The 26,783-nt window shown below is 46.4% G+C and overlaps 1 protein-coding gene across 1 annotated transcript in view; it reads right to left on the reverse strand.

Annotated features, from left to right (window-relative positions):
- Positions 1 to 506: 506 nt before the first annotated feature.
- The window catches only part of PKP4 (plakophilin 4), a 244,266-nt gene continuing 217,989 nt past the window's right edge, over positions 507 to 26,783 (reverse strand). The window contains exons 12-22 of the mRNA XM_081095905.1: positions 25,484 to 25,667; positions 22,094 to 22,211; positions 20,256 to 20,447; positions 19,903 to 20,076; positions 16,910 to 17,060; positions 13,243 to 13,438; positions 7,478 to 7,562; positions 7,237 to 7,354; positions 4,852 to 4,980; positions 3,246 to 3,319; positions 507 to 1,507 (exon numbers count right to left, since the gene is read on the reverse strand). Coding sequence (XP_080952031.1) covers positions 1,259 to 1,507; positions 3,246 to 3,319; positions 4,852 to 4,980; positions 7,237 to 7,354; positions 7,478 to 7,562; positions 13,243 to 13,438; positions 16,910 to 17,060; positions 19,903 to 20,076; positions 20,256 to 20,447; positions 22,094 to 22,211; positions 25,484 to 25,667 — 1,670 coding nt within the window. The 3' untranslated portion in view covers positions 507 to 1,258. The remainder of the gene's footprint in view (positions 1,508 to 3,245; positions 3,320 to 4,851; positions 4,981 to 7,236; positions 7,355 to 7,477; positions 7,563 to 13,242; positions 13,439 to 16,909; positions 17,061 to 19,902; positions 20,077 to 20,255; positions 20,448 to 22,093; positions 22,212 to 25,483; positions 25,668 to 26,783) is intronic.

Raw genomic sequence — 26,783 nt, forward strand, 5'->3', positions numbered from 1 at the left:
ATGTGGGCTTTCCCCAGCCTGTCTCTAACCCAGGAATTATTGTGTCTCACAGAATTACTCAGCAAAATAATTATTTTAGGTTTACTACATTGGTGCCAACCAGTAAGTGCCCAACCACCGTTCTTATGTAGTTGATTCTTTAAAATGATGCAAAAAAGTCTAACAATTTAGTTACGGCCAGGCTATCAGACTTAAGTGAAAAGTTGTGTTAATACACACGGCAGCCTGAAAAAAAAAACCTGCATGATAAAACAGGAAGGCACATTAGATCCCAAGAAATAAAAATACTAAGGTAGATAAAACGAGGAGGAAAGCTCACAGCTTCCTTCTTGGATGTCGCGTCTATCCCACAAAGTCTGTTAACTGCACAAAACTAGGAAAAGTCTAAAATACTTGGCTATATCTAAGCTGTTTCCAACATGTAATTAGATTTGCATGTATAAATCTGCTTTTCTGTATTACACACAGAAAATTAAAAAAAAAAGAAAAAAAGAACAGGGAACAAATTTCCAAGGATGAAATCTCCACATTTATTTTCTTTCATGTGCATAGAAAATGGCAGTGAAGTGTCCTAGGAAAGAGGCAAGGATGGCCGTGGCGCTGCTATACCAGACTGGACTTTGTGCTTCTAAGTACACTATTCATTTTGAAAACAAACGCTGTAGCTTGTCTTTAATTGCTAACAATTTCTTGGGTTTCCCATTTGTTTTTTAAGCTGTCATGTTTCTTCAAATCTCTTTTCAAATGACACACTGCATTACAAATGATGGCACTTAACCAATGTGGCATTTCCATATTTACACCAACAAAAGAAATTTACAAGACATAATAGCATACAATCTCGATGTTTAGTAATAGCAATAAAACATGAAGGGCATCCATTTTATTTTTTTTTCTGTACAAACTATCAGAACATAACTTTATTCACATTAAAAAAATCATCTTTAATTTTATTTGACCTACACATCCCCATCTCATTTCACCCATTTCTCAAATCTCTCATCACATCGCCCACACCTTCACCAGACTACGGAATCTACAAGTAATTAGATCTAACACCTAAATAGAGCTTAGAAAGTTCTCTCTCTCTCAAAGGTTTCCTCACTTCCCTGATAATTCCTCAAAAAAGAAAATAAATGCTCTTCACTCGTTCCTTCCATGTCACTTTCACATTTCATCAGCACATCAGCACAACGGACTTTTCTTTTCGATCCAAACAAGGCTAGAAAGAAAGAGTTCCTCTCTGAGCATCTTGATGCTACACCCATGAGTCCGGGGACCCTGGGTACTGTTCTGCTCTATAAGAAGGTCGTTTAGTGGAATAAAAGTCTACATAATTTGTGGTCGATTTCAGTCCATACTGTGTTGAATAATCAGTAGAAGCTGGAAAGTGAACTCGATCATCAAAATAAGGATCTTCATAGCTATGAGGAGACTGCAAATACAATCTGTATGCATCAAAGTTCTTTCTGTGGGAGTCATCTTGACTATAATACAGCTGTTGATGCTGTTGACAAAACGAAAAAGCAAATAAATCAAAGCAATATTTGGAAATACATGTTTAAGGAAAATTAATGTGCACTTCCTGCTTCGTATTTTGAAAACAATATAAAGTATTTGTGAGCTTAAGGTTCAAAGTTGTCTCTGGTACACTCTGTATGTTTACTAATGGACTTGAAGGATGTGAACAACGTTGACAGTTGGGCGTGCGGTTTGCTCAAGTCCCGTACCAAGGCCTCTACAAGCTGAAGAGCCAAAATAGTCCCAGGCTACCTCCCTCCTCAGAGGCCCAGTTTGTGCTCCGCTGTGGAGGGCCTATTACCTGGACATGCCCAGCCAAAGGATGGCCTGATGATTGCTCTGACACAGGGGAACCATTAACACACGATGAATTTAGTTGGAGGGTGGATTTTTTGGCTTCAGATAGTAGTACAATTATAGAACCTTTTTTTAATTTAAAACATGCACTTTAGAGATGAAAATTTAGTCCATCCCTCAATTTTAGAGAAATGTGTAGTTACACTTAAAAAACTGCTAGACTGTTAAAAGAATAAGCAATCTCCAGACAGGAGAGCAGTAAAATTACAAGAGATACGTGAACAAATCCGATGCTAAAGGGAAGACCTCCCTAGGCCAGGGCTCATGAAGCGAACTAGGAAGAAGCAAGGTGAACACATGTGCATCCACACAGGGCATCTCCCATTTCCTTCTGTGTTGTCTTATCTCTGATCTCACACTATTTTTTTCAAAGATGTTTGGAGAAAAACTGTCATGTCTTATGTCTGTCTTTCCTCTGGACCATGCCCAAATCCCCCCCTTTAATAAAGTGTAACAAATTTACCACACGGATTATCAACTCATATTCTGCAACTAAATGCAGTCCAACATTATATGGAATTCAGAACTAAATTCTCTGTCTAATTTAAGCTAGAGTTCTAATTCTGAGGCTACTTCTCTTGACTTAAAAACTGTAGCATAACTTCTGAGTAACTTGGGAAGTTCCTTTTCCTCCATCCCCAGAGAAAAGATGATGAAATGGAGAACCCTCGTCTGAAAGACAGGGTGCAGGCCTGCTTGGGGAACCCCAGCTGCCCAGGTGCTACTGGAAGGCAGGAGGAGAGACCAGATGACCCAGGTGGACAGCATCAGGAAGAACCCCAACGAGTTTCAGGCTCCCCGTGAAAGCAGAGATTGAACATGACAACCAGGCACCCAGTGTGATGGAGAGTGGGGCTCCCTGCAGCAGGGCGGGGTCCACCTTCACCTCGGAGACTAACAGAGCCTTGGCCACGAACCCGAGTGTTTTCAAACCCTGGAAGCCTCGTGGGGAGGGAGTCATGGAGATGGAAAATGAGGTGCACAAGAGAACAATGAGATGAGAGAGTGAAGTGTGCTTACCAACCTTTCCCCACCCAGAGGATGGGAGAGCTTTTAGAGATCAACAGGGAAAATAAATGTGGGAAAGGAAATTGTTGGGCAAAGAATATGAGTCAAAGGCTTCACAGTAGGTTCCCATCAGGGCCTGGTGGTTTCAGCAGCACCGATTCGGATACTCAAGACATGAGGCTACTGTGCACAGGATTTGCTTAAACTACGACGACGAGCTTCTGAGGAGTGGAGGTCCCCAGAGAGAGCTCCCCGGGCCCTGCCGTGCTGGCCCAGCTCTGGTAAGTTAACGGCGCGGCCCCCTTACTGTGCTGATGCCTGCTAACCGGCCTTCTGTAAGATTGATATTGCAAATTCACCTGTAGCCGTCTATTTTGTTCTCTTGCTGGTGAGGAATAGGAACTGATGTAAATTGGTGAAGGTTTGCTGGAGCCTGTAAGAAAATATTTTATGAAATTAAAACTAGTGCTCATCACTCTGGTCATTAGGCTGCGTGGGCTCCCTGCAGTGGGGCTGGTGTGTCCCTGACAAGGCTGCCTCCCCGGGGCCAGCACACGCTGGGACAGTGGGCTCCTGGGTCTGGCCTGGCTGCTCCTACCCCAGGGCTGCTAGGGACTCATGAACAGGCTTTATGAGTGCTTTACCAAAAAGCAATGGGTCTGATGGGGGAAGGGAAACATTAGCACAAGCTCCATGCCTTCAGAACAGCTTTGATTCAAAACCCCCAGCACCTGGAAAGAGCAGGCACAGGCATGCTCTAAACGGTCTGACTACATGGAGGCATATTCTTGGGTTTGCCACATTTAAGCACATTTTAAAATAAAAAAAAAAAAACCTGGCAATCAGATAGTTGCATTAAGAGTCCACAGTAGACTCTGATGCCAATGATGTCACAGGTTACTCTTCTATTATTGCTAAGGCTAGCAAAGTTTTTTTGTGTTTTTTTTTTTTAATGAGAAAAATGAAACATACTTGAGGCAAATTAGTTTATTGAAGCAAGCAAAGAAGATACGGAAGGGTGCGCATGCTACGGAGGCCATCTGTATAGTAAAGCTGGCTGCTGCAAATCTGAAGTAGCAGCGCACTTCAGTTTATATGTGCATTTCCTTTGCAAAGAGCTGGATGCTGGAAATGTAGCATCTGCAATTTTCTGAGCTATTAATTGCCATAGTAACAATAGTCGATTAGCAAACAGTCCTGTGAAATCACAATTTTAACGACAACAGCACAACAGAGACTGTTCCCCCAGCAGTTAGGTTGCCATCAGCTTTTATTTATTTCTTTTTAATAAATTGGTCTTTTGAGAAAAGAGTATATATTTTTTTTTTTTGGTAGCTCACACTGCCTTTTTTGAAACCTCTAAAATAGTTACAATATGCAAGATAGCCAAGCACAGGGATGATATGAAATCCCGGTATCTCTGCAGGCTGGCATCCTTTCAGTCAAGTGTAAGCACAGCTTTCGGAATAGGACATATAATAGTAATACTAATAATTTTTATTTTTGTTATTATTAAAAAAAAATCACTCGGAGGAGAATCACATTATAAACTGTTATTCATTCAAACTCTTTTCCATGAAAATGAAAATGAGACTGCTCTCCATTCTCAGGCCGGTCTAGGACAGGTGGCCCAGCACAGCGGCCCGGAGCTCAGGGTTCTGACCTGCTGGCGAGCAGGAAGGGGGCTGAACAAAGGGACTGCGTGGTGCGTGAGCCAGAACTCACGTCTCATCTGGGTACAGTGTGCTTTTTATCTGTGGTCACCAGACTACCTCAGCTTATTTAACTGAAAACAAGCAGAAAAGGCATCAGCCCCCAAAGCAGGAAATGGAGAGACGGGAACACGGTTTGCTGCTGGGGGACCGACTCAGGGCAGGCATGGGTGGCTGCCCAGGCCGCTGGCCGAGGGCCTGGGAACACACAGCTTCTCGAGGTACTCTATCACACACCCCACTGGCATCTTACCAGGGTACAGGCCTTTATGTGTGGCATCCCCTTGGCTATTGTAATACTGCATAGGTGGCTGGGTCCTATCGTATTCAGAGCGAGGGTCTCTGATTCCTAACAGTGCTGGTGAGGAGGAGGTGCTGCCGACTGAAGGGAGAAGCAAAAGGAGGAGGGAGAGAGAAAGAGGAGGAGAAAGAAATCAGACTGTCAGTGGCTCTGGAAAAACAAAGGTCAGTAATTAGAAGTGCCGTGCAGCTGGTGCTAAATATGAGCTCTTAGCGGGGCTGTGAGTGCACAGCAGTCAGCCCTGAGCCACCGGGAGGCGACCTGCGGGCCGGCGACTGCGCAGGGCTGTCAACGCCCAGTCAGAGGCGCAGCGCAGATCACGCAGGGCCCGGCAGCGACTGCGATGACTCCATCGGGTCTTGGAAACTGGGTGAGAACAACTGACCAGCCAGCCATGCAAGAGTTACATTTGCAATGCAGAAGCCCAGCTCAGCTGCATGCAAAACACCCATCTATTATCCTTTATGTACAGCTCTTGAGTAAGTAAATATTTTGATTTCTAATTATTTCAAAAATATCTGCATCTCTAAACGTGTTTGAGTAAGAGTGCCAGACCATAAAATCTATCATTCTTTTTATGGTGATTGGCTGTCAGGGAAACTATGTAAACTCAGCAAGCCCAGCTATCAAGAGGCTCACGGTGGGCCAAATGTTTAATAGCATATCTATCCATGGGTCTCCTTTTGAACATTTTTGCACAAAAGGATAGCAATGCTTATCTTTTTCCCTTTCTCAGTAAGAAATCATCTTGCTTGCACTGAGTTAATTATAGACGAGTCACCCATTCACCTGCTGGACGTGAAAGCAGTGGCGCCGGGACCCGCACAGCAGTTCTGCGGCGTTGATGCTTTCAGAGAAAACATACATTCACAGTTTTCCCTTAAAAGTCACTTCACTGCGGAGTTGCTCCGTGTTATGCAAAGGTGAGCACTCAAGGGCGCTGTCCATGTGCTGCTCCCCATGCTCACTTTCTAGAAGGTGCTAGACCAGACAGCACACCCACCTGCCTCCACAATGACATTAGCAAGGCATCAGATGTGCCACAAGGAGATACCACACTAGCTGAGGGATGGGTGATGAGTCCTTTGCTGAACAGAACCCAGAAAGGTACCTAGGAACCTGGATGGGGGCTCGCCAACGCTGTCCAGTGTTTCAGAGATCCTCAGAACAAGTGCATTGTTTAGTAACTAGTCTTCTAGCTGAAATTACTCTTTTGCCTGTACATATGCCTTCTGTTAAGCAGCTCGATCTCTGCCCCTTGCACCCCCTTTTCTAAGCCCCGACGTAATTCTCAGCATTTTTATAAAGACAGCCTCAGGCCACACCTGGGAGCTCAGCATGGGTGTCAAAAACCCAGCATGGGTCCCTCTGAAGACAACTCATATTTTAAAAACTAAGATATAAATATACACCATACACAGTAGGCAGATAATTTAAAACAATACCTAGTATGTAGAGACGTCCATTTATGTGACAAGAACCACTGGTCATATATTAGTCTTTTTGGACACATATGTCCAGATGAGAATACTGCCTGTAGTGGCAGAATACAGCGAATCATACTGATATGTCTGAGTGAGAGATTTACAGTCAAATAAGATACTATTTTTCCTGTTTCATACAGGTAAGAATTAAATTTATAAGACTTGGCTTGGTAGAAATATTCTGTCCTTACATGTAAAAAAACATCATTCCGAGTCTCAAATCACTCTTTCTACCCAAACACAACCAATGAGTATGTAGCAAATCAAAGGGACTTCCTATAAACACACCTGGACGGCCTGTTCCCGTTAGTCCTGACGCTGGGGGACTGAACCCAGCAGGGGATGGAGGGGCAACTGTGAGGAAGCAGAGGAGATCACAGCTCTCCCAGCTGTGGTGTCAAGATCTTGTCTAAAGAACCCTGTTTGTCAGAGTTCCCACCCAGAAAACTCAAGATCACTTCAGAAGAGATTCCGAACTGACGGCCAGCAGGTAGGCAGGGCAACCATTTTCAGGCTCAAACTTGGGGTTCTCAAACTGTGCTCCTCCACTTTCCTGTACCTGCACCCCCAGGTCAGCTTGTTAAATGCAGATTGCTGGGCCCCTTCATGAACCCAGTGAAGCAGGATCTTGGGGGAGGGGAAGGACTGGGACCCTAGGATGCTTTTATGCGTTGCAGTTGGAGTAAACTTTTAAAATGAAAGGATCTGGAAAGTGGGTGTGTTGCTTACAGTCTCATGTAATTCCCAAAGAAGGCTGGAAGTGTGTGAATATGACTGGCTTAACCAGCTATGCGCAGTCTTCTCTGGTTGAGAAATAATGTTCTCTCACCAAGGAGGGAGTTTACCGACTAACCTGACTGAATGATGGGTGACATCTGTTGGTTGGTGGTAGACAAGGAAGGGTGCGATTTGAATCGGTCTCGCTCTAACGTCGACACAGGTGTAATAAAATGGTTCTGATTCCACCCATCCTGTGGAGTCAAAGCGGAAAAAGAAACCTCTCAAAATGAATAATGACATTTCATTACAATAAATGATTACGAATGTGCGCTCTGATGAATGCTAATTATGCCAGAGCTATTCCTGTAAGTTACCTTTTTATAAATGCTCCGGAGGTCCCGATATTGCCATAATGTATTCAAGACCTGGGCCGCTGCCTTCACCACTTTCAGAGATGATCTGGGGAGAGAGTGTGGATGTTAATGAGTGTGGATGGCACAGCCTCAGGCTGCACCTGAAGAGACTCAGGTTGTAAACCTGAGTAGCCAGGAGGCCATCTCCCCAAGGACCAGACAGAGGGCACAGAAGATGCTGCTAGAAGCCACCACCAGAGTCAGGTACACCTGGGAGTCGGTTAGGTTCAGGGGTGGCAAGGACCAAAGCGAGTCTCCCAAGTAGTCAGCTGTGCGGTGAGAAACTAGGGTTGGTGGAGCCTGTGGCTTCTAAGTTGAGGGCGTCTCTCAGCCTCTCCATGGGGGACCCCCAACCTCCCCCACATCTACTAAGGGGCTTTAGGACTAATGTTACCATGACCACACACCCTGAGTGTCTGAGGATCCTCCCAAGTTAATTTAATGTCTCCCCCCCGCATTATTAGGCCTTAATAAAACACCTTCACTGCCTTATCATTTACACCACAAATGTTTACATGTACATATGTGCTCCAAAGTTTGACTCAGAAAATACGGTCCGTTATCATGTCCCCGCTCTGGAGACATTCTGCTGACCCCAGGCGCTGTGTGAGCACGCTCCCGAGGCGCCGCACTTCACTGGGGGCTGTGTCTGTAAATCTCTGGCCTCGCTGGTAAGTGAAGAGGCAAGTGCAGCTCCTGCCTCAGTGAAGGTCTCCAGATCCCCACACCAGGGGTGGAGCAGTGCTGAGGCGTGAGGATGAATTCTTCAGAATTCATTTTAACCTTAAAAACTGACTTTGAATGTATATCACGGATCTAAAATCTGATGGCCTCTTTCACTCCTTATCTTCCCAATTACACTCTCACGAAGTGGGGGAAGAAGAGAGGAGAGCAGGCTGCAAGCTGTCTCCACCCCCAACAAGAGGATATGTTGCTGCTACGGAGGCTGAGGTCGCCAGCGAAGGCGGAGTATAGGCAAACTCAGGGCCTTCACCTGTCTTCCTCCTTCCCTCCTCCCACCAAGACTCGCTCTGCTCCGTGTTCCTGACAAGTCAAGGGCAGAACCAGGTCAAACCAACACACTCAAAGCCTTTCTATATTTTATGTTTTCAAAATGGACCACAGAGCAAGGAGATACTTCAAAGAAATGAACAGGTGAAATTTCAGACACTGCGATGGCCTCACAGGGTCTTCACCCCACCCCTACCCCGACAATCCCACTCTCAGTGGGTCCTGACATCCCTGCTGTTATCCACCTCCCTCTCCTTAAATGTTAGCAGCAGGACACAGGCAGGAGGCCGACCTATGCCTGGCTCATACCCGCAACACTCGACAAAGCAGGAGCCTGCCAGGTACACACTGACACAACCAGCCGGGATAGGTATTTTTAGAGACAAATTCTATGAGCAGAAACTTGAATCTCAAGAAAAGCAAGGAAGTTTCTCTGCTTCCCTTTGTAGCACAACTTCTAGAAAGAGTTATGTATTCTCATCTCTAATTTCTCTCCTCCCACCTTCTCTCAATCAGGCAAGTCTCTACCCTCGTCCTACCTGATGGAACAGGAGCACGTGACATGTGCTCACCTCTGAAGCAGCTCTTCACTTGGCTTCTGGGGCACCACAAGCACCTGGTTTTCTTCTGAATGAGCCCTTTTGCTGGCTCCTCATCTCCTTGACCTCTAACTAGGAGGGGTATCAGCCCTTGAGCCTCTTTTTCTTCTCGATCTACATTTCTTTCTTTATTGATTGCAGCCACTTCTCTAAACGTGCTATTTATATACTGACTAGAGGCCCGGTGCACAAAAATTTGGGCACTCAGGGGGGAAGGGGGGGATCCCTCAGCCCGGCCTGTGCCCTCTCACGGTCTGGGACCCCTCGGGAGATAACGCCCTGCTGGCTTAGGCCTGCTCCCGGGTGGCAGAGGGCAGGCCCAATCCCTAGGTGCAGCCCCTGGTTGGGCTCAGAGCAGGGCCAATTGGGGAGTTGGGGCGCCGCCCCCTGTCATACACAGAGCAGGGCAGATTGGGAGGTTGTGATGCCACCCTCAGTCACGCTCAGGGTAGGGCCGATCAGGGGGTTGGGGCGCCACCACTCTCACACTCAGGGCAGGGCCGATGGGGAGGTTATGGTTCTACCCTGTCACACACAGAGCAGGGCCCGTGGGGGGGAGGGGGGATTGGGGTGCCGCACCCTGTCACACAAAGAGCAGGGCCGATCAGGGGGTTGGGGCGCCGCAGCCTGTCACACACAGAGCCGCAGGGCGATCAGGGGGTTGGGGAGCTCCCCCCTATCAGGCACAGAGCACGGCTGATCAGGGGGTTGGGGCGCCTTCCCCTGTCACGAACAGAGCTGGGCGGATAGGGAGGTTGTGGCCCCGCCCCCTGTCACACACAGAGCCTCAGGGCGATCAGGGGGTTTGGGTGCTGCCCCCTGTCACGCTGATCCCGGTGCCGGGAGGCATATTACCCTTTTACTATATAGGATAGAGGCCTGGTGCATGGGTGGGGCTAGCTAGTTTGCCCTGAAGGGTGTCCTGGATCAGGGTGGGGGTCCCCACTGGGGTGCCTGGCCAGCCTGGGTGAGGGGATGATGGCTGTTTGCAGCTGGTCACACACCCTTCAGGGTGGGGGTCCCCACTGGGGTTCCTGGCCAGTCTGGGTGAGGGGCTGAGGGCTGTTTTCAGGCTGGCGGGTGACTGAAGCTCCCAACCGCTCCTTTTTTTCTTTTTTTTATTTTATTCTGGGCCAGCTTTAGCTCTGTGGCTCCAGCTCTTAGGCCTCCGCTCCTGAAAGCAGGTATCTGGTTTGTTTAGGTTCTATAATCGAAACATTGTATAACTCCAGCTCTGAGATCCCGGGTAGCTGAAAGCAGGTTTCTGGGGTTTTGTTTAGCTTCTATATTTGTTACAATGTTTCTTAAACTGCAGGCTCAGAGGCTGGCAGCGCAGGCGGGGGAACGTTGGAGTCCTCCGTCACTGAAGCAAGCAAGCCTCATGTTAGTTTCAAGCTGCCTGGCTGCCGGCCACCATCTTGGCTGGCAGCTAATTTGCATATCACCCTGATTAGCCAATGGGAAGGGTAGTGGTCATACGCCAATTACCATGTTTCTCTTTTATTAGATAGGATGACTCCCAAATTTATGTTTGTAGCCTGGACCTGTAAGATGAACTCAACTCAAGAATATCCTCCTGCTGACCAGATGTTCAGGTGGAGTCCAAAACAAACTCCCTTCCTTCCCTAAAATTTGCTCCTCCCACAGCTTCCCCAGGGTGCTAAGTGGCAATTCCATCCTATCTTTAGCCAAAGACCTTGGAGTCATCCTTTGACATTCACCTCCTCTCATGCCCCTCATGCAATCCTTCAGTAAATCCCACTGACGCCACCTCCACCCATGAAGAATCGAGCACTGTTTCACCATCCCAAGTGCTGCCCACGAGTCTCCACTTGGGGGGAGGGTCTGTCATTATGATCCCTTCTAGGGATGTCAGGTCGTATCCTTCTCTGCTGAAAACTCTCCAACAGCTTCTGGCTTTACTCAGCGTAAAAGTCACAGTCCTTAGCTTCCCCACAGGGTCCTTTACTTCTGGTACTTTCCCTTCTCCTCTTCCCCTTGACTGGCTCTGTTCCAGTCCCACTGGCTTCCCACTGCTCCATCTCAGGGTCCTTCCACTTACGTCCTCTACCCCCTCCCCCCCCCCCCGCCTCTTCCCTCAGGCACTGTCTCCCTGAAGCCCGCTCTGACCACCTTGTCTATAATTGTGATCCCCTCTCACCTTCCCTGATTTTAGTGCTCACAGACCACACAGCACCATCTAAGTGTGTTTCTCATTCAACTGATACCTCGTCTAGCTCTACCTCACCCCTGGGATGTAAGCTACCCGAGGGCAGAGGCTGATGTGTGATCCACTCACCACTGCAGCACACGCAGGTAGGCAATGAACACTCGGTGAATGAATAAGGGAAGGTAATGATATGCTTGGAAGACAACTTGATTTGATCTAGGACTTTCTGAATCTCTTACTTTGGGGAAAAAAGATTAGATTGGGTAATAATTCTTTTTTAAAGATACGAGGTTTTGGCACTGGTTCAGGATTTCCCCAGCTTCTTTGTATGTCTTTCACAAATGAAGGCTGTCTAACATTTTTTTTTTTTTTTAAATTTCAGAGAGGAAGGGAGAGGGGGAGAGAGAGACAGAAACATCAATGATGAGAGAGAATCATTGATTGGCTGCCTCCTGCACCCCACCACCCCCTGCGCCCCCGGGGATTGAGCCTGAAACCAGGGCATCTGCCCTGACCAGGAGTCGATCTGTGACCTCCTAATTCTTAGACTGATGCTCAACCACTGAGCCACACTGGCTGGACTAACATTTTAAGAGCACAAACAGTGATTACCGTACCTCAGGGAGAGGGGAGGGACCTGGACCGGGAGTTAACGAATGGATCTTAGCTTTATCTATAACGTTTCATTTCCTTTAAAATAAAAATGAGTGTGTGCTTTTATTACTTATGGAATAAAAAGACTCATAAAAAAGAACTGAAAGGAAATATGGTTAATGTTGATAGGTGTAGTTTCTGAGGGATGAGAATATACTTCGTAACATAATTCTTATATCTTAGAAAATCCTTTAAAAGTATAAACTAAAAGAACAGACAAGGCAGAATGAGTTCTAACACTGTCACTCAGTCAATTAATAAGCATTTACTGAGCACCTGGTATAGGCCAGGCTTTGCAGATGCAGAGGATACAGCAGTGAACAAAAAGACCAAGTCCCTGCTGCAGGGGGAGCAGAAGCCAGAGAAAACCATAAATAACACACAGGGAGTCAGTGCTGTGAGAAGAGAGCAGGTGGAGGGAGGGAAAGTAGAGACCAGGGCTATTTTACTTCGATCAGGTGGCTGCTGTGCTATTGTGATGCAAAAGCAGACCAACTTCCCACTTCCTTGAAGGAGACTCTGATTTGATACTAAGTCCAATTCATAGTCCTGCTATAGCTCCATGACAAAAACCTTCTGTTTTTGCCACTGATTCTCTAATCCCTGCTTTTGTTGCTTTGTCAATTAGGTGTCACACAGAAGCAAAGGGAAAGTAGGAGACAAGCCCCGGGCACAGCCTGAGGCCACACAGCAGGCCCTGTGCAGAGTGGTGAGTTTAATGCACTCGGGCACCTGCAGAGGAGTCAGCCCTCAACAGAGGATTCAAGAAGATGCTCTTGAAGAACAGGCCTGGAGCAGAGCCGAAGGAGCAAGGGAACCAGCGCCCCCAGATCTTCCTCATCAGGCATTTCTGATTATTCCAGGGTTGGCACAACCAAGTGTAGAGGTGTTATAATGAAGACCAGGAAAAGGACCACATGACTGCAAACACGCTGTAAAAAATGCAGAAATCGCCCTGGCTGGTGTGGCTCAGTAAGTATCGGCCAGTGCACAAAAGACTCTTGATTTGATTCCCGTCAAGGGCACATACCTGGGTTGTAGTTTCAATCCCTGGCTCTGGTTGGGATGCATGTGGGAGGCAACCAATCGGTATCTAGGTATCTCTCTCTCTCCTGCTCTCCCTTCCACTCTCTTTCAAAATCAATGGAGAAAACGTCCTCAGACGAGGATTTAAAAATATGCAGAAATAAATACATCCTTTCCAATAGGAAGCACATCCTGGACAAAGGCCCTTATCACAGGACGATCCCAGAAGTGAGGCTTGTGACCTCCTCTCCCTGCAGCAGACTTGCCTGTCTCCTCTGCCCTTGGTTATGTTCACCAGCTTTTCGATGCCCCCGGAGTCGGCCAGGGCTTTGGCGTTCTCCATGTTTTTGCTGGTGACCTCATGCAGAGCACAGCAGATGGCCGCCATGGTCTCATCAGACAGCACGCTGGGGCCCGAGCCTCCGGGGAGCCGGTTGACCAGGTCTCGCATGGCGTATTTACCTGCCAAATGCAAAAGATTTCATTCTCCTTTCAGAAGGTGCGAGGTTTTTGTTATTGTTCTTTAAAGATGGCAGCTGGGTAGCCTTATAAAAACAAAACACCGAGAGAGGAGCGAACAGGGGAACCCGCAGTGAAGGGTAAAAGGACAGACACAAGGGGAAGTTAACATATATTGCAATGGCACATGAAGAACGAATGATTTAATAAAACATTACTGTAAATCGCTGAAAGAAAATGTAAGTCAGCCGAAACTGGTTTGGCTCAGTGGATAGAGCGTTGGCCTGCGGACTGAAAGGTCCCAGGTTCGATTCCGGTCAAGGGCATGTACCTGGGTTGCGGGCACATCCCCAGTAAAAGATGTGCAGGAGGCAGCTGATCGATGTTTCTCTCTCATCGATGTTTCTAACTCTCTAACTCTCTCCCTTCCTCTCTGTAAAAAATCAATAAAATATATTTAAAAAAAAGAAAGACATACTAAGCCCTAGCCAGTCTTGCTAAAAAAAGAAAAAAAGAAAATGTAAGTCAGTGGATAAAACTGGATACACCAATCCTGTTGTTTTAGTTCAACCATTTTCATTAACAGTAAGAAATAAAGGAATTATGATAGGATAATAAATTTTATTCTTGACTCAATTCTCAGGCATCAAAAATACCTCAGCTTCCTCTTAAACCTCTAAAAGCTGACCTTTGAAGGTTTAGCTGGACAAAGTAGGACCACCAAACAAGGGTCTTCATTACATTCTCCTGGATCTCACCTCTTGAACCACGTATAGTTCCACATTTTTATCAAGTTGAGAGTAATATCAGCTCTTGACATCAGAAGTGATGTCAACATGTTCGTTTCTTTTAAAGAGGACACAAGATAATTATGGGTCTATTATCTCCCTGGAGCAATTCAACAATAAAGTCTTGATAAGACAGGCTGGGGAGTCCGCTAGCTACTGTAGTATTTCTTTAAAAAACTCAATTTCTCGTACTCCTCTCCAAAAAGAGATTATCTCTTGCTTTTCCAATTTCAATTACCAAGTGACAAACTGGAATAATTGCACTACAAACAAAAGAAATTAACTAAAGCCCAAGTAAATATTTCCTTAGTTTTTTCCCCTCAGCTAATAATTGAGTGGATATTAAGGGCTCTGGTGAAGGACCTATTTGTATACGCTGGTGAGCAGCGGGCAGGCCCTGAGCACGCACTGCATGCCTTAGGGCGAGTCACGGTGCAGCCTGGTGCGCAGAGTGGAAAAGCTGCGACGACACTGTAAGCCCGAAGATAAATGTGGTTTTGAAGAACAGATGGTAAGCTAGCACTAGTGATTTGGAATACTCATGAACGACCAAAAGGTCCATGACGTGTGATTTGTCATTCTGCTAAGATACCACATTAAACAAATTGTACTCCTGACTCTTGGGATAAAGTGAGCAGGGGTGGGGAACGTTTGGCCCGTAAAATCATTTCTGGGGTGAGTTAATTAAATGTTTGACCAAATATAGAAGGCTAATTTTTAAGTTGATAATTTTGTGTGGCCCACAAGTGAGGGTATAAATATCCAGATGTCCCCTGACAGGAAAAAGGTTCCCCACCCTTGCCTTAGAGCCTGCAGCTCCAGACAGCTGGGCTGGTCGGACTCAGGTAAGTATGCAGGTGACAAAACTTTACTTGTGAAAATGTCTCTGAAGATAAAGTCCACTGCTACTGCTGGTGACAGATGCAAGGAGACAGTAGAGGGGTCAGAGAAGGGGACGGTTCTTAGGAACAGAAGTGCTGACCAACTTAGAGTCCGGAAGGGACTCAGACCTCAAAGGAAGGAAGGAATCTTTATGGGGAAACAAGAAAAAGTGGCTCATGAGCCAGTTCAAGAGTGCCGGGTGGATAAAACAGTGCTCATCAGCGGAGAGAGAAAATGCTCGTGGAAGTTTAAAAGGGACGCGGGACATTCACAGACAGCACAGGATGCAGTGGGAGAGGCGGGCTCTGAGAACAGGGACAGGCTCCTTTTCCCGGAGGACTCGGGCCAGTGCTGCTGGCCTTGCACCTTTTGCTCTCCTGCACCTCCTCCCTGTGGTGAATGACAGGCCACAGGGTTAATTTGTCAAACCTTTATTTTTCAGCATTAAGAACACCCAAACCACTCGTGCTTTTGAAAAGAAATTCAAATACAGATGTAACAAAATAACTTTAAAAATCTCTCTTTGGGGACCGACAGGATTTCTCTTAAGGAAGTATGGGAAGTAAGTTATGTCACATTTGCTGGAATCAGGCTCATGCTCGACTTCACGAACAGAGGCCCCTTTCCTCTCCGTGGGGATGATTTGGCTCAAAGAAATGGGTGTTGAGAATAGGGTGACGGAGGTGATAATTTAACAAGTGTGCCACTGAGTCCTCACAGCAACTCTTTAAGGCAAACACTCCTGCCCTTGTTCTTTCTCTCTCTTCCCATCTTCACCTCGGTCTCCCTCCCTCTCTAATGGCAGGTGTGTTTTAATTACTTCAATATATATTCACAAATCCATTCAAGGTCTTGTGAAATTTCCCCTGCCTCTCTCCTGAACTGTCACCAGCTGTGGGACTGGCGTGGAGCTGCCTCACCTCTCATCTCATTTACACAGCAGATGCACGGTGAGGGTAGCAGGCACTGTCAGCTCCCTTTCAGGGAATGGCTGAGGGAGTTTTCAACTTGGATGAAGGTACTGAGCCCAAATAGGCTCTATAGACCCTCCTAGTCCCACAACCAGTGAGCAGTAGATCCAAGATCTCACCTAAGTCTGGGAGGGTCTCTGGTCTTTACCCCACTCTCTGCTTGAGATATGGCACCATACTGGAGGCAAGTGAGCTAAGCTGACCAGGGTAGACAACTTGAAGAGCTGCTCATTCTTAGGTTCATGCAAGTGCCAACCCTACGCTTGGGTGGACGTGAGGGTAAGTGCCTCCTAAATGTACCCTGTGTGCTTCACTTGCCTTACCCTCACCTTACCCTCCCTGGCGGGGGGGTGGGAGGGGGAATGGCCTTGGGACAGTGACTCTGCTCCGCCTAGGGTGAGCATTTACCCAGATCCCAGAGGGAAAAGCTACAAACATCTCATGTGGTTTCTTTTTCTTTAAAGCAGGAACACTGTAGTGTTGGTACTATCAGTCTCAAGTCAGAAAGGGAGAATTAAACCGTTTCTTGTTGCTCAAGAAATGAACCTTTCTTAGGAAACAAAGACATCAACTCTATTAAGTAGTGCTGTAAAGTATAATGGAAAATGCTAGCTTTTCTGATTAGGGTTTATTAATGAGCCCGCCTCTTGATGAAAAGGAATGGTCACAAAGAAAAGCCAGCAGGGGTATCCAAAACTGCCAAGAAAACAGGACCAGGACTCAGTTGCTAATCATTTTAAATGTCGTATTTGTTTAAATCAAAAGAAGAGTTTTATAAATGCTGTAGTTCCTCTTCCTCTCTCTCTGTAGCTCACCTGGTCACCAGAACGTACCTATGAGCTCCTTGTTTCGAACATCTAGTGCCATATTCCTCAAGGCAGTTGCCACAGAAGAAACCACTCTGTCATTATCCATTCTCAGAAGCTCTACAAGGATGGGGAGCCCTTTTTCTTTGCGGACGGCCGCCCGGATATACGCTGCAAACTAGTGAGGAAAACAAGGCAATTAGTAATATAGAACAGAGTTCAGCTCTCAGATGTTATTGTTGCCTAAAAATGATGAACTAATAGATTAAATGTTTTCTTTCCAATTGGAGATTAAATCTGTGGTGTCAGTAAAGAGAAAATCATAGTTGGGGATAAAGATAGGCTAGGATGACTGATTTAAAAAGAAATCCCAAAGCCTGAACATCGCAAACCACCATCTGCCGGATACTCTGCAGAAAAGAGAAGGCAGTGATTACTGGCTGCCTCAGCTACATCACACGATTAAGGAAGAATCTCGATCTTCTCTGCAGTTGGACCCAAGCCAGGCCCAGAGGCTATAAATAGGATGGCAGAGGCATAGCTGATCAGCGCGCATTAAAGGAGAACCTGTCTCCATCAAGTCGTGCTTCCTCTCTCTCTTGTCCATAACAATATGTAGAGCTCAAAACCTTTCAAAGAGATTCTTTGGAACAATCCCTGCCTCAGAAGAAAATGAGTTTTCCAGAAACACTGAGCAACATAACTCACACATGTTGGTGAAAAAGTAAGTATATCCCTGTGTGAAATGCTTTCTCAGTCAAGATTAGGTAGCTGCTGCTTTTTAAAATCTACAGTCCAAGTCTTTTGCAGGTCTGAACCATGAGTCAGTCTGTGCACCACAGGAATGGGAAATGAACGCCAAGTTATCAGGGAAACACCAAAAAATCAGAAAAAGGTAACATCTGAAAATGGGCCTTGAATCTTGTTTTGAGCGTTCACTGACATTTTTACCAAGGCAAATTGTCTTTCAAAATTCAGGGTCATTGAAAAATGCTGCTCATTAAACATCTAATACTTTACTGCTGTGGTCAAGTCCCGAGGACAAAGATCCGCCAGCCCTTTGTATATTTCGAACATTAAAATATGTGATTGACCACTCAGTCTCTTGAATAACAAGCATAGATTATCTTAATAATATAAATAAGAGGAAAAATGCATTTCAAAGATCCTATTAACATTGTTCATATAAAACAAATACTCCTATTTTCCAAATGAAATCTCCAGGGGGAAACAGTGCATGGCTGCCGTAGGGCTGGCAGCTCCATCAGCCTCTCTCTGACGCCTGCAACCAAGCCAACGCCTGTCTCCCTTGGAGACCACGGCTCAGCCCAGCCCTGAGCGCCTCCCTTCAGAGCACTGGTCATCACTGCTCCCCAAACAGCTTCTGACTGGGTAACCTCTGTGGCCATGATTACCTGGTTTTCTGAACAAGGGTCCAATATTTTGATTTACTATTTTAGATGCTGTTCATATTTTAAATGAGTTTGCCATCTGACTTTCATTTATTAAATGATCCCAGAAATGAAATTCTACAGAACTTAAATCACATCTCTTTTAATTATTATATCTTTTTAAAATTATTATCAAATGATCCTTAAGTCACAAGCTGGAGCTGAATGCTGAGTCATCAACAGAAATGTTACAAATACATAATTATATGCTGAGCACTGTCGTAGGTCCTCCACATTTATAATCTTTTAATCCTCACAACCACCTCCTGTGGTAGGTATTATCATCATTTACAGATGGAGAAACTAGGACAGGGCTATCTGAGGCCCTAGCTAGTAAGTGGAGGATCTAGGATTCAAAGCTGAGGGTTCTGACTCCAGAGCCAATACTTAGATGCTAATCTATTAGCACTTTAATTAAAACAGTAACAAAATTACCAAACTGGCTTAGCACTAGCCCACAATTATCTGTATATATTCATAACAGCAGCTGGCTGCATGAAATAAAGCATGCCAGGCTTAGCAATGCTTTTTACTCCCATGGATAATACAGTGGCCCAAAGATTCTCATTTGGGAAGTAGTGGTGGAGGAGGTAGCCAAAAACAAGCATTATAGTAACTCTACTAAAATACACTCATCAGGACATTCCTAGAGGTTGAAATGTTTCAGTCAAGGACTGTCTGGAAAGTTGCTAGATGACATTTAAAAGTTTTGAGGACACGCTTAAAATGGTAATGGCAGGAAACCACCTTCATTCTCATAAAGAAGTCACACACCTACAAGGGGATGTGGAAACTCACCATATGCATGTTCTGTGAGCACCTGAGAGAGGAGCAGTGGCCCCCCTCCTTTGCTGCATCGCTGCCCAACCCCAGCTCTACTGCAGGCGCTCAGCATCTCTCAGCTGCTCCCCAGTAAACCCCAGCCTCTACATTCCTCTTCTGTGAATTCACCGTCTGTACAGCTCTATCCGATAGTGTCCACGTCGCCTGTGCCACTGGTCTGCTTAACCCCTTTTGGTGGTGCGTCGTCTGTGGGTCAGGTCCCAGCTCCTGAAGCTTGGCAGTCACACCTGCTCGCGATGCCTGGCTCCACCAAGGGCCACTCCCGGCCCTGTCCGCAAATGCTCCAGCAACCAGCCTGCAGTCTCCACTCACTCTCTCCTCACCCGAGGCCTTCCTTCTCTTGCCCCTTTACCTGGGTCACTCCCTCTCCACCCCAACTTCAGACTCTGCTGGCTTAGTTCTGCCAGCAGAACCAAGCGTCCCTTTGGGGAGCACCACCCTTCCAGGAAATCGTGCTTGCCTCTTGGTCTCCCCTTTCCTGGCCTTTCCCTCACCTGCTGGGCTGGAATAGATTTTCCCCACCGAGACCCCGCAGCACGCACAAGCTGTGACATCTACACTGCACTGACTTGATCTGTCTGTGGGGCCATGCCAAACTCATCTTTGGATCCCCAGAGACAACTGCTATCTCTCCCTTTCCAAACTCTGAACAACTACATCCCTTCCACCACCGCTGCTGACGTGACTGCACAGAAGGGAAGTGTGGACAGGAGGAAGACGCCCTACCTTCCAGTTTCCAGCAGAGAGGTTCTGGAGAGATCCGGCAGAGCCCTCCAAGGTGGCTGGGTTGGAACTTTCTGCTAGAAGTGTCAGATATGGTTTTACCACCGACGGATGCCACAGCATCTCAACCCCTTTGGGGGACTTTGACAGTCCTGGAATAGGACCAACTCCATCCCACTGAAAGACAGAGAGCACACGTTAAATGAAGCAAAGTGAACACAATCTCCCTCTCTGATGGGCTCAGCTACAGCTACGTAGAACAACGGTATTGTTAGAATATTATTTTTCTCGCCCAGTAGGTGATTTCTTACTCCCAGAGAATGAAACTTTAGTTTCACGTCAAGTAAAATACTAACTTGATCCTCTTGTGGCGTTCTCTTTTTCTTTTTCTTCTTCTTCCCCCAGCAGCTTGGCTCTGAGTCTTTGCTGGGAGACTCTTTGCCTAGTAAGTCATCCAATTCGTTCAGCCCCAGCAGCCGGGCCTGAGGGACCTCCAGTTCCAGCCGGTAGGACAGGTTCCTCAGGGTGCACACGCAGTTCTCCACGGTCTGAAACCCAACATAGCGTATAATCAAAGCTATCCCAGCACATTAGTGCAGAATGCTTCTGTACTGAATGCCAATAATATTAAATACATGTAGAATATGAAAGATCTGCCTTTTCTTACAGGAACCTGAAACAGCCTAAGGGAAGAATTAGGATTCTAGAACTCCTATGGAATACCCAAAGGACAGAATGCAGAGCTATCCAGTACATCTGAGGATCTGATTTCATGCCAACTAAAATGTGCAAGGCCCCGGGAGAGAAAGTGCCCAGTGTTTCTGCTTCAGGGCAGCTGCAGTGGCAAAATGCAGCTGAGTCGCCAGAACCTTACTCCTCACCAAGTCCTCTTCATGACAACAGGTGTGACCAACCCTCTCTGGGGACTGCCCTCCCCCCAAGTCCCATCTTTGTCTCCTCCTTCCACCTCCCAACTCTCCCCACTCTGTGCAAAGTTCCATGATCTCTTTTCTCCGTGGACAAGCTGCCTTCTGTACTTGGTCTTTTGCTCCTAAAGCTTGTATCACACCTCTAACTGGGAGGCCAAGTCACTTCACTGAGAGTGTCTCAAATCAAGTTCAGCTTTTGCTCAGCAAGCTCCCCTTCCCACTTGCTCTCTCCTTCATTTTCATTTGCAGATCTCCTGGTTCAACAAGGCTCAAATAAAAACCTGGCCATCACCATCTTCTCTCCGAGCCCACCACTAATCATTCCTCTTCTCTCTCTGACCTATATTTACAACCCAAGGACTTCTTATGGACTCTCCCAGTTCCGCCCACTGCGAACACCAAGTACCCAGCCGGCCTTGAACTCCTGACACTTCTAGTCCCTCCTCCCGTTTCTCCCGACCTTCCTCAGTCCCTGCTCCTGAAGAGTTGAATGCCTTGTGCTGGGGCCAGGATGGAGAAATCAGGAGAGGGGGACAAGGAGCTCGTGCTGGGAACAGACCAGCCCGACATTAGAGCAGTGGTTCTCAACCTTCTGGCCCTTTAAATACAGTTCCTCATGTTGTGACCCAACCATAAAATTATTTTCGTTGCTACTTCATAACTGCAATGTTGCTATTGTTATGAATCGTAATGTAAATATCTGATATGCAGGATGGTCCTAGGCGACCCCTGTGAAAGGGTTCTTCGACTGCAAAAGGGGTCGCGACCCAAAGGTTGAGAACCACTGCATTAGAGGGAGGGGAAGGGCCAAGACTGGGACTTAAAGAGAGGCACCTAAAGTTGGTGCTGGAGCCGGGCCGTAGGTGCACTGAGGTGTCACAGTGCCTGGAGTAGGAACTTTTACCCAGTAGATACTCAAATACAGGTGGGTCTGGTTCTGGCAGGAGGAATACACAATTGGAGGGAACAGCAGCAAGGAAAATCGACAAAGGGCCCAGGGAGCCACAGAGAAAGTCAGGACCCCGCAACTGCTAGGTCCTTTACCACATGGCGTCACTGAGTTTTCCCCGTTCTGGGGCTACTTTCTGAAGTCGCCACGTCCCTTGTGAACTTGCAATTTTTAGAGGTTCCCTCCCAACCCCCTTTAATCTGGAGAGTACCCTAGTGAGGAGGAGAGGCTCAGGAATCCCAATGGCATGCAACTAGCGGTGTCAGGCAGCCGCTGTCATGTCATCGTGCCCCCACATGGCCAGGCAGGCACTGACCTTGCTGTCGTAATCGGATGTGTTCACACACGTGTGGATCACGTACAGCAGCGAGTCCACCAGCCCCTCACAGGATCGCATCTGCTTCCGGGCTTCCTCCCCTGCGGAGCTGAGGTTCCTAAACGGAGAGACACATGGAGCTGCTGAGATCAACGACTCACTGGCAGCCTCAGAGCCTTACCTCAGTGACTGAGAGAAGATGGTGGCCATGAGGATTTGGTCTGAGTAGACATTCTGGGGCTTACACTTTAACATTCCAAGAGCTCAAAACAGCTAGCTCCCCATGATCCACACAAAAAGACGGGAGCAGGAGCATCTGAGCTTTCTATCTCTCTTGCGCATGTGGCATGCCACTTTCTAACCTCCTCTAAGATGATGATTTTGGGGTTTACCCTCCTCAGTTTCCTCAAAGGTAAAAGGGGAGAATGACAGTAACTATTCCATAGGGTTGTTGCGAGGAAGCGATGATTTGCTGCATATAAAGCAATTACACAAGTGCCTGCCATATAAAATTCCCAGTGTTTGTCAGCCATGCTAGTTATTTTAGACTCGCATTACCCGCCTTGTTAGGCCTGAAGGCCCTTCCAGTCCCTGAGACTACTATCTTTTGCATCTAGCAGGTGGCCATGAACACTTCTTGACGAACACAGGAAACGGCATTTTTTGTATAAACATTCAAGTTCAATATGCACTTATGCTGTAGTTTTTATCATCTTTTCAATTCTTTAAAAAACCTGAAAATTGTTTTAGGTCTCATCCATTTTGAAATGTTTGATATCAGCTTGCCTTCATGAACTGATACCAAATCAGAAAGATCTATTTTTTTAGGTTCCATTTACAAGATTCTAGGCTAACTCTGAGATTTTGCAAATCTTAAGATTTTTCTTTTCATCTTTATTTTTTGGAGCTAGAAAGGTAAAGTCACCTCTCAGCAGCTGCCTCTTGCATTCCTCCACAAGCTCCTGGCTCCCTCTCGACTGGTTCTCCTCTCATCTCACTGCCTTTCCTTCTCAGCCTCTCTGCCAGTGGGTCCCTCTGACTGTCCAGGGCTACAATGGTCCCTTCTTACCTTTATCTCGGCCTTCCTTCTCTCCTTGGCTTTAATACAGCCTATGGACCCTGAACGCCCAAGCGTGGATATTTAGCCTGGTCTCTCTCTAGAACTCCAGACCCATTTATCCAATTGCTTCCAGGATATTACCACACGAGTACCTAATTAGACATCTCAGAATGGACGTGGCCAACACTCTCACCTGCTCTCCTTCCACCCTTTCTCCTCCCTGACTTCACCCACAGCTCTTCTGTGCTCCTAGTTGCTCCAGCCAAAGAGCTGGGTGTTATCTTTTTATCGTCCCTTTCCCTCGCTCTGATATCCAGTTCACTAGCAAACCCTGCCAGCTCTCCCTCCACAAAACACACCCCCATCTGCCTACCTCTCCCCAGTGCCTGGTCTAGGCCACTGTCACTTTGTCTGGGTCACTCACTGAGCAGCCTCATCTTCTGTGTCTATGTTGCCCACACCCAGTTTTCCACATCACGGCCAGAAACCAGTCCATCACTCCCATGAGTCAACCCTCTGATGGTTTCCCATGGCACTTGGAATAAAGCGCAAACTCTGTCTTTGATTTAAAAAATCTTACATAATCTGATTCCACTCTGCACCTTGACCATTCCTGCCCTGGAGTCTTTACGCTAAGCATCACTACTGCCTCAAACTCACATCCTCCTGACACCCACCCTCAAATGGGTAGCTCCTGAGGTTTTTCAGATCTTTGGTTTAAATTTCACCTTCTGGGAGAGACCATCTGATTATCAAAACAATCACCTAAAAACTCTGACACCACCCTTTTTTTTTAAATGGCACCTATTGTAACTTTTTGTTTGTCTGTCTTCCCCAACAGAACATGAGCAGGGATCTAGTCTATCTTGTTCATCGATTCCACAAGGAAGGCATTCACAAATGTTTATAACCATGAACCAATGGAGAGCCCGGGCATATGTCCTGCCCCTGGGTGTGTGTCCTACCCCAGGGCCTTCCTGGAAGTCTGGCAGGCTGGTTGAGGAGTAATCACAGCTTCCCTGGATCCAGGTGCCGGGAGAGAACGAGATGCTGCTTCCATAAATGACCAGTAAGTACTAAGAGCTGCCTTTAGACCAGTGGTTCTCAACCTGTGGGTCGCGACCCCTTTGGGGGTCGAATGACCCTTTCACGGGGTCGCCTAAGACCATCGGAAAACACATATATAATTACATATTGTGTTTGTGATTAATCACTATGCTTTAATTATGTTCAATTTGTAACAATGAAGATACATCCTGCATATCAGATATTTACATTACGATTCATAACAGTAGCAACATTACAGTTATGAAGTAGCAACGAAAATAATTTTATGGTTGAGGGTCACCACAACATGAGGAACTGTATTAAAGGGTCACGGCATTAGGAAGGTTGAGAACCACTGCTTTAGACACAGGCATCTGAGTTAGGGAGCTGGCCTGTTTTCCAGGATCCTGACTCTTGCCATCCCCCACCTTCGAGGGAGCTGACAGTCACCTGTCTCAACAGTGAAAGACTTCAGGCAGCAGCCAGACCTCCCTCTGCCTCTCCCAAGCTCTCTGCTGCAGAGATGTTTATGTGTCAAATAGCGCTCACTGTGTGTCACATACTAGTAAAATGCTAAGCACTTTACACAAGTTGATTCTTCACGACTCTGAGGTGGTACTACTATCCCTATTCTAAAGATGAGGATACTGTGGCTCAGAGTGGGATGGGAAGCCAGGTGCCTGAGGCCAGAGCCCCCTCTCATCATCACCAGGCTGCTCTGTCCTGGGCACTGTAAGCCAGGGAAACTGGGCAGAAATTGAGCTCATGAGTGTGAACGGCAACTAATGAGCAATACTGTGTGCACTTAAGGGAGGCTTTATGGAGTCTACATGCTCAAGATAATGACGCTAAGTACTATTTGGGCTCATTTTCATTTACTTATAAAACTCAAACCCAATGACTGTTTAAACCACACACCTCTTCGCACTCTTTTAAAAACAAAAACGCTTTAACCATCACATTTTGAACTTAAAAACCAGGGTACGACATTAGCAATCAGAATGTGATAACCAGAAAAATGCTGTTCAAGTGGAAAACGCAGGAATTTTGGCAGAATTTCAGACTGAAAGGCCCTTTGACTAAATCACAGAAGAGTCATTTATAAGATAATGTCTTTCAGGTTCCTAGTCTGAGCTCATGATGTTTTCTTCATAGGGTAACCAAGTCTAGTGGCTTACATTTTGAAACAAACTTGGAAATTTAGGTAGGTGTTACCAAAATGAAGTAAATCCTCCTATGATTTCAGCACTGAATTCATTAGAAAAAAGAGATAAAGATTTTACCTCAGGCAGCCTGTTGTGTTGCGCAGAACAAGTGAAGTCTGAAATTTAATTTTATGATCATCATCAAACGAAGAGTTATTCCATCCGGAGTGTGGAACGATCACAGTGTTTGTTAAGGTCGAGAGAGCATCTCGAATGATTGTCATCTTGACGGCATCACATGAGGATAAATTCCAAAGAACTCCTAAAAATGAGAGTTTAGACATCAAATCATCAATGAAAGATGCTGCCGTTTCAGTAATGAAAAAAACATCCGACCTCTCATTGATGTGAGCCCAGCCTGCTCCGAACCTAATCTATTGCATCCAGGCTGGGCTGGATCCTTGGTAAATGTCGAATGAACATCTGTGAGCTTCTGGCACTATTACAAAGCTGGGAGAGTCCTTCTCTCAAGTTTTAGAGCCTATGTGTCTATTAGGCAAGACAACTATGGCTTTTGCAAAGCAAATTAGTTGCTCTGTGAGGTGAGGGGCACTATCCAATGACATGGTCATAATATAACACATCTATGGTTGTTGTAAAACTGCCAGTCATTGCGTTATCCCTTTCGTTCAATGTTCTGTGAGACAAACCATTTTTAGAACTTGGAATAAGCTTCTTTTTCTCAAAGGACTGGCATGTCTCTCCTCCTCATGCCTTCTCCTCCTACTTTTGGTACTGGGATGCTCACACTTAATACAGTAGCTTTAATGGCACGGAGGGGGGAGGGGGGGTGAGTCGGGGAGGGGGGCGGCTACTTTTGCTTCCTATTTATTTAGATAAGGTTTGGATATTTCTATTTCCACTTTTAAGAGTTTTATTACCATGTGCTTTAGAAGTACAAGTTACTGCCACTCCATTTGGATACAGGTGGACCTCAATAAATTGAGTCACCCATACTGTAACTGATAACAAGACTGCTAGGACGAAAGACCTAAAATGTAGCTTAATAGAATGCTATTAAAATTGTAAGCACATTAGATTATCTCCCTATCTGTGTCAACTATGAGGTGGCTTAAGTGATTGTTGTAGCGCACATATTTTCTAATAATTACTCTAAGAGCAAATTCAGGATTACACCTACTCTAATGTCATTTTCACATCAATGCATTTTCTTAAGTAAGAGGGAAGGAGGTGGAAGAGAAGGTGCAGTTCCTCTGCGGCTGAGGCCTCAGAACCCTGCACGCCGGATGCATCCCTGGCGAGCTGCTCCAGTCTGCACAGAGCTCTCAGGACCCTCAACGCTCAGCCGGTGGAGGGGAAGGAGTCGGCAAAATCTGCCCCCGTCCGTGGGGGCAGGTCAGGCTTGTGAAAGTGACTG

Source organism: Myotis nattereri (assembly GCF_964212035.1).
Source record: "Myotis nattereri genome assembly, chromosome: 7".
In the NCBI taxonomy this organism is placed as follows: Eukaryota; Metazoa; Chordata; class Mammalia; order Chiroptera; family Vespertilionidae; genus Myotis; species Myotis nattereri.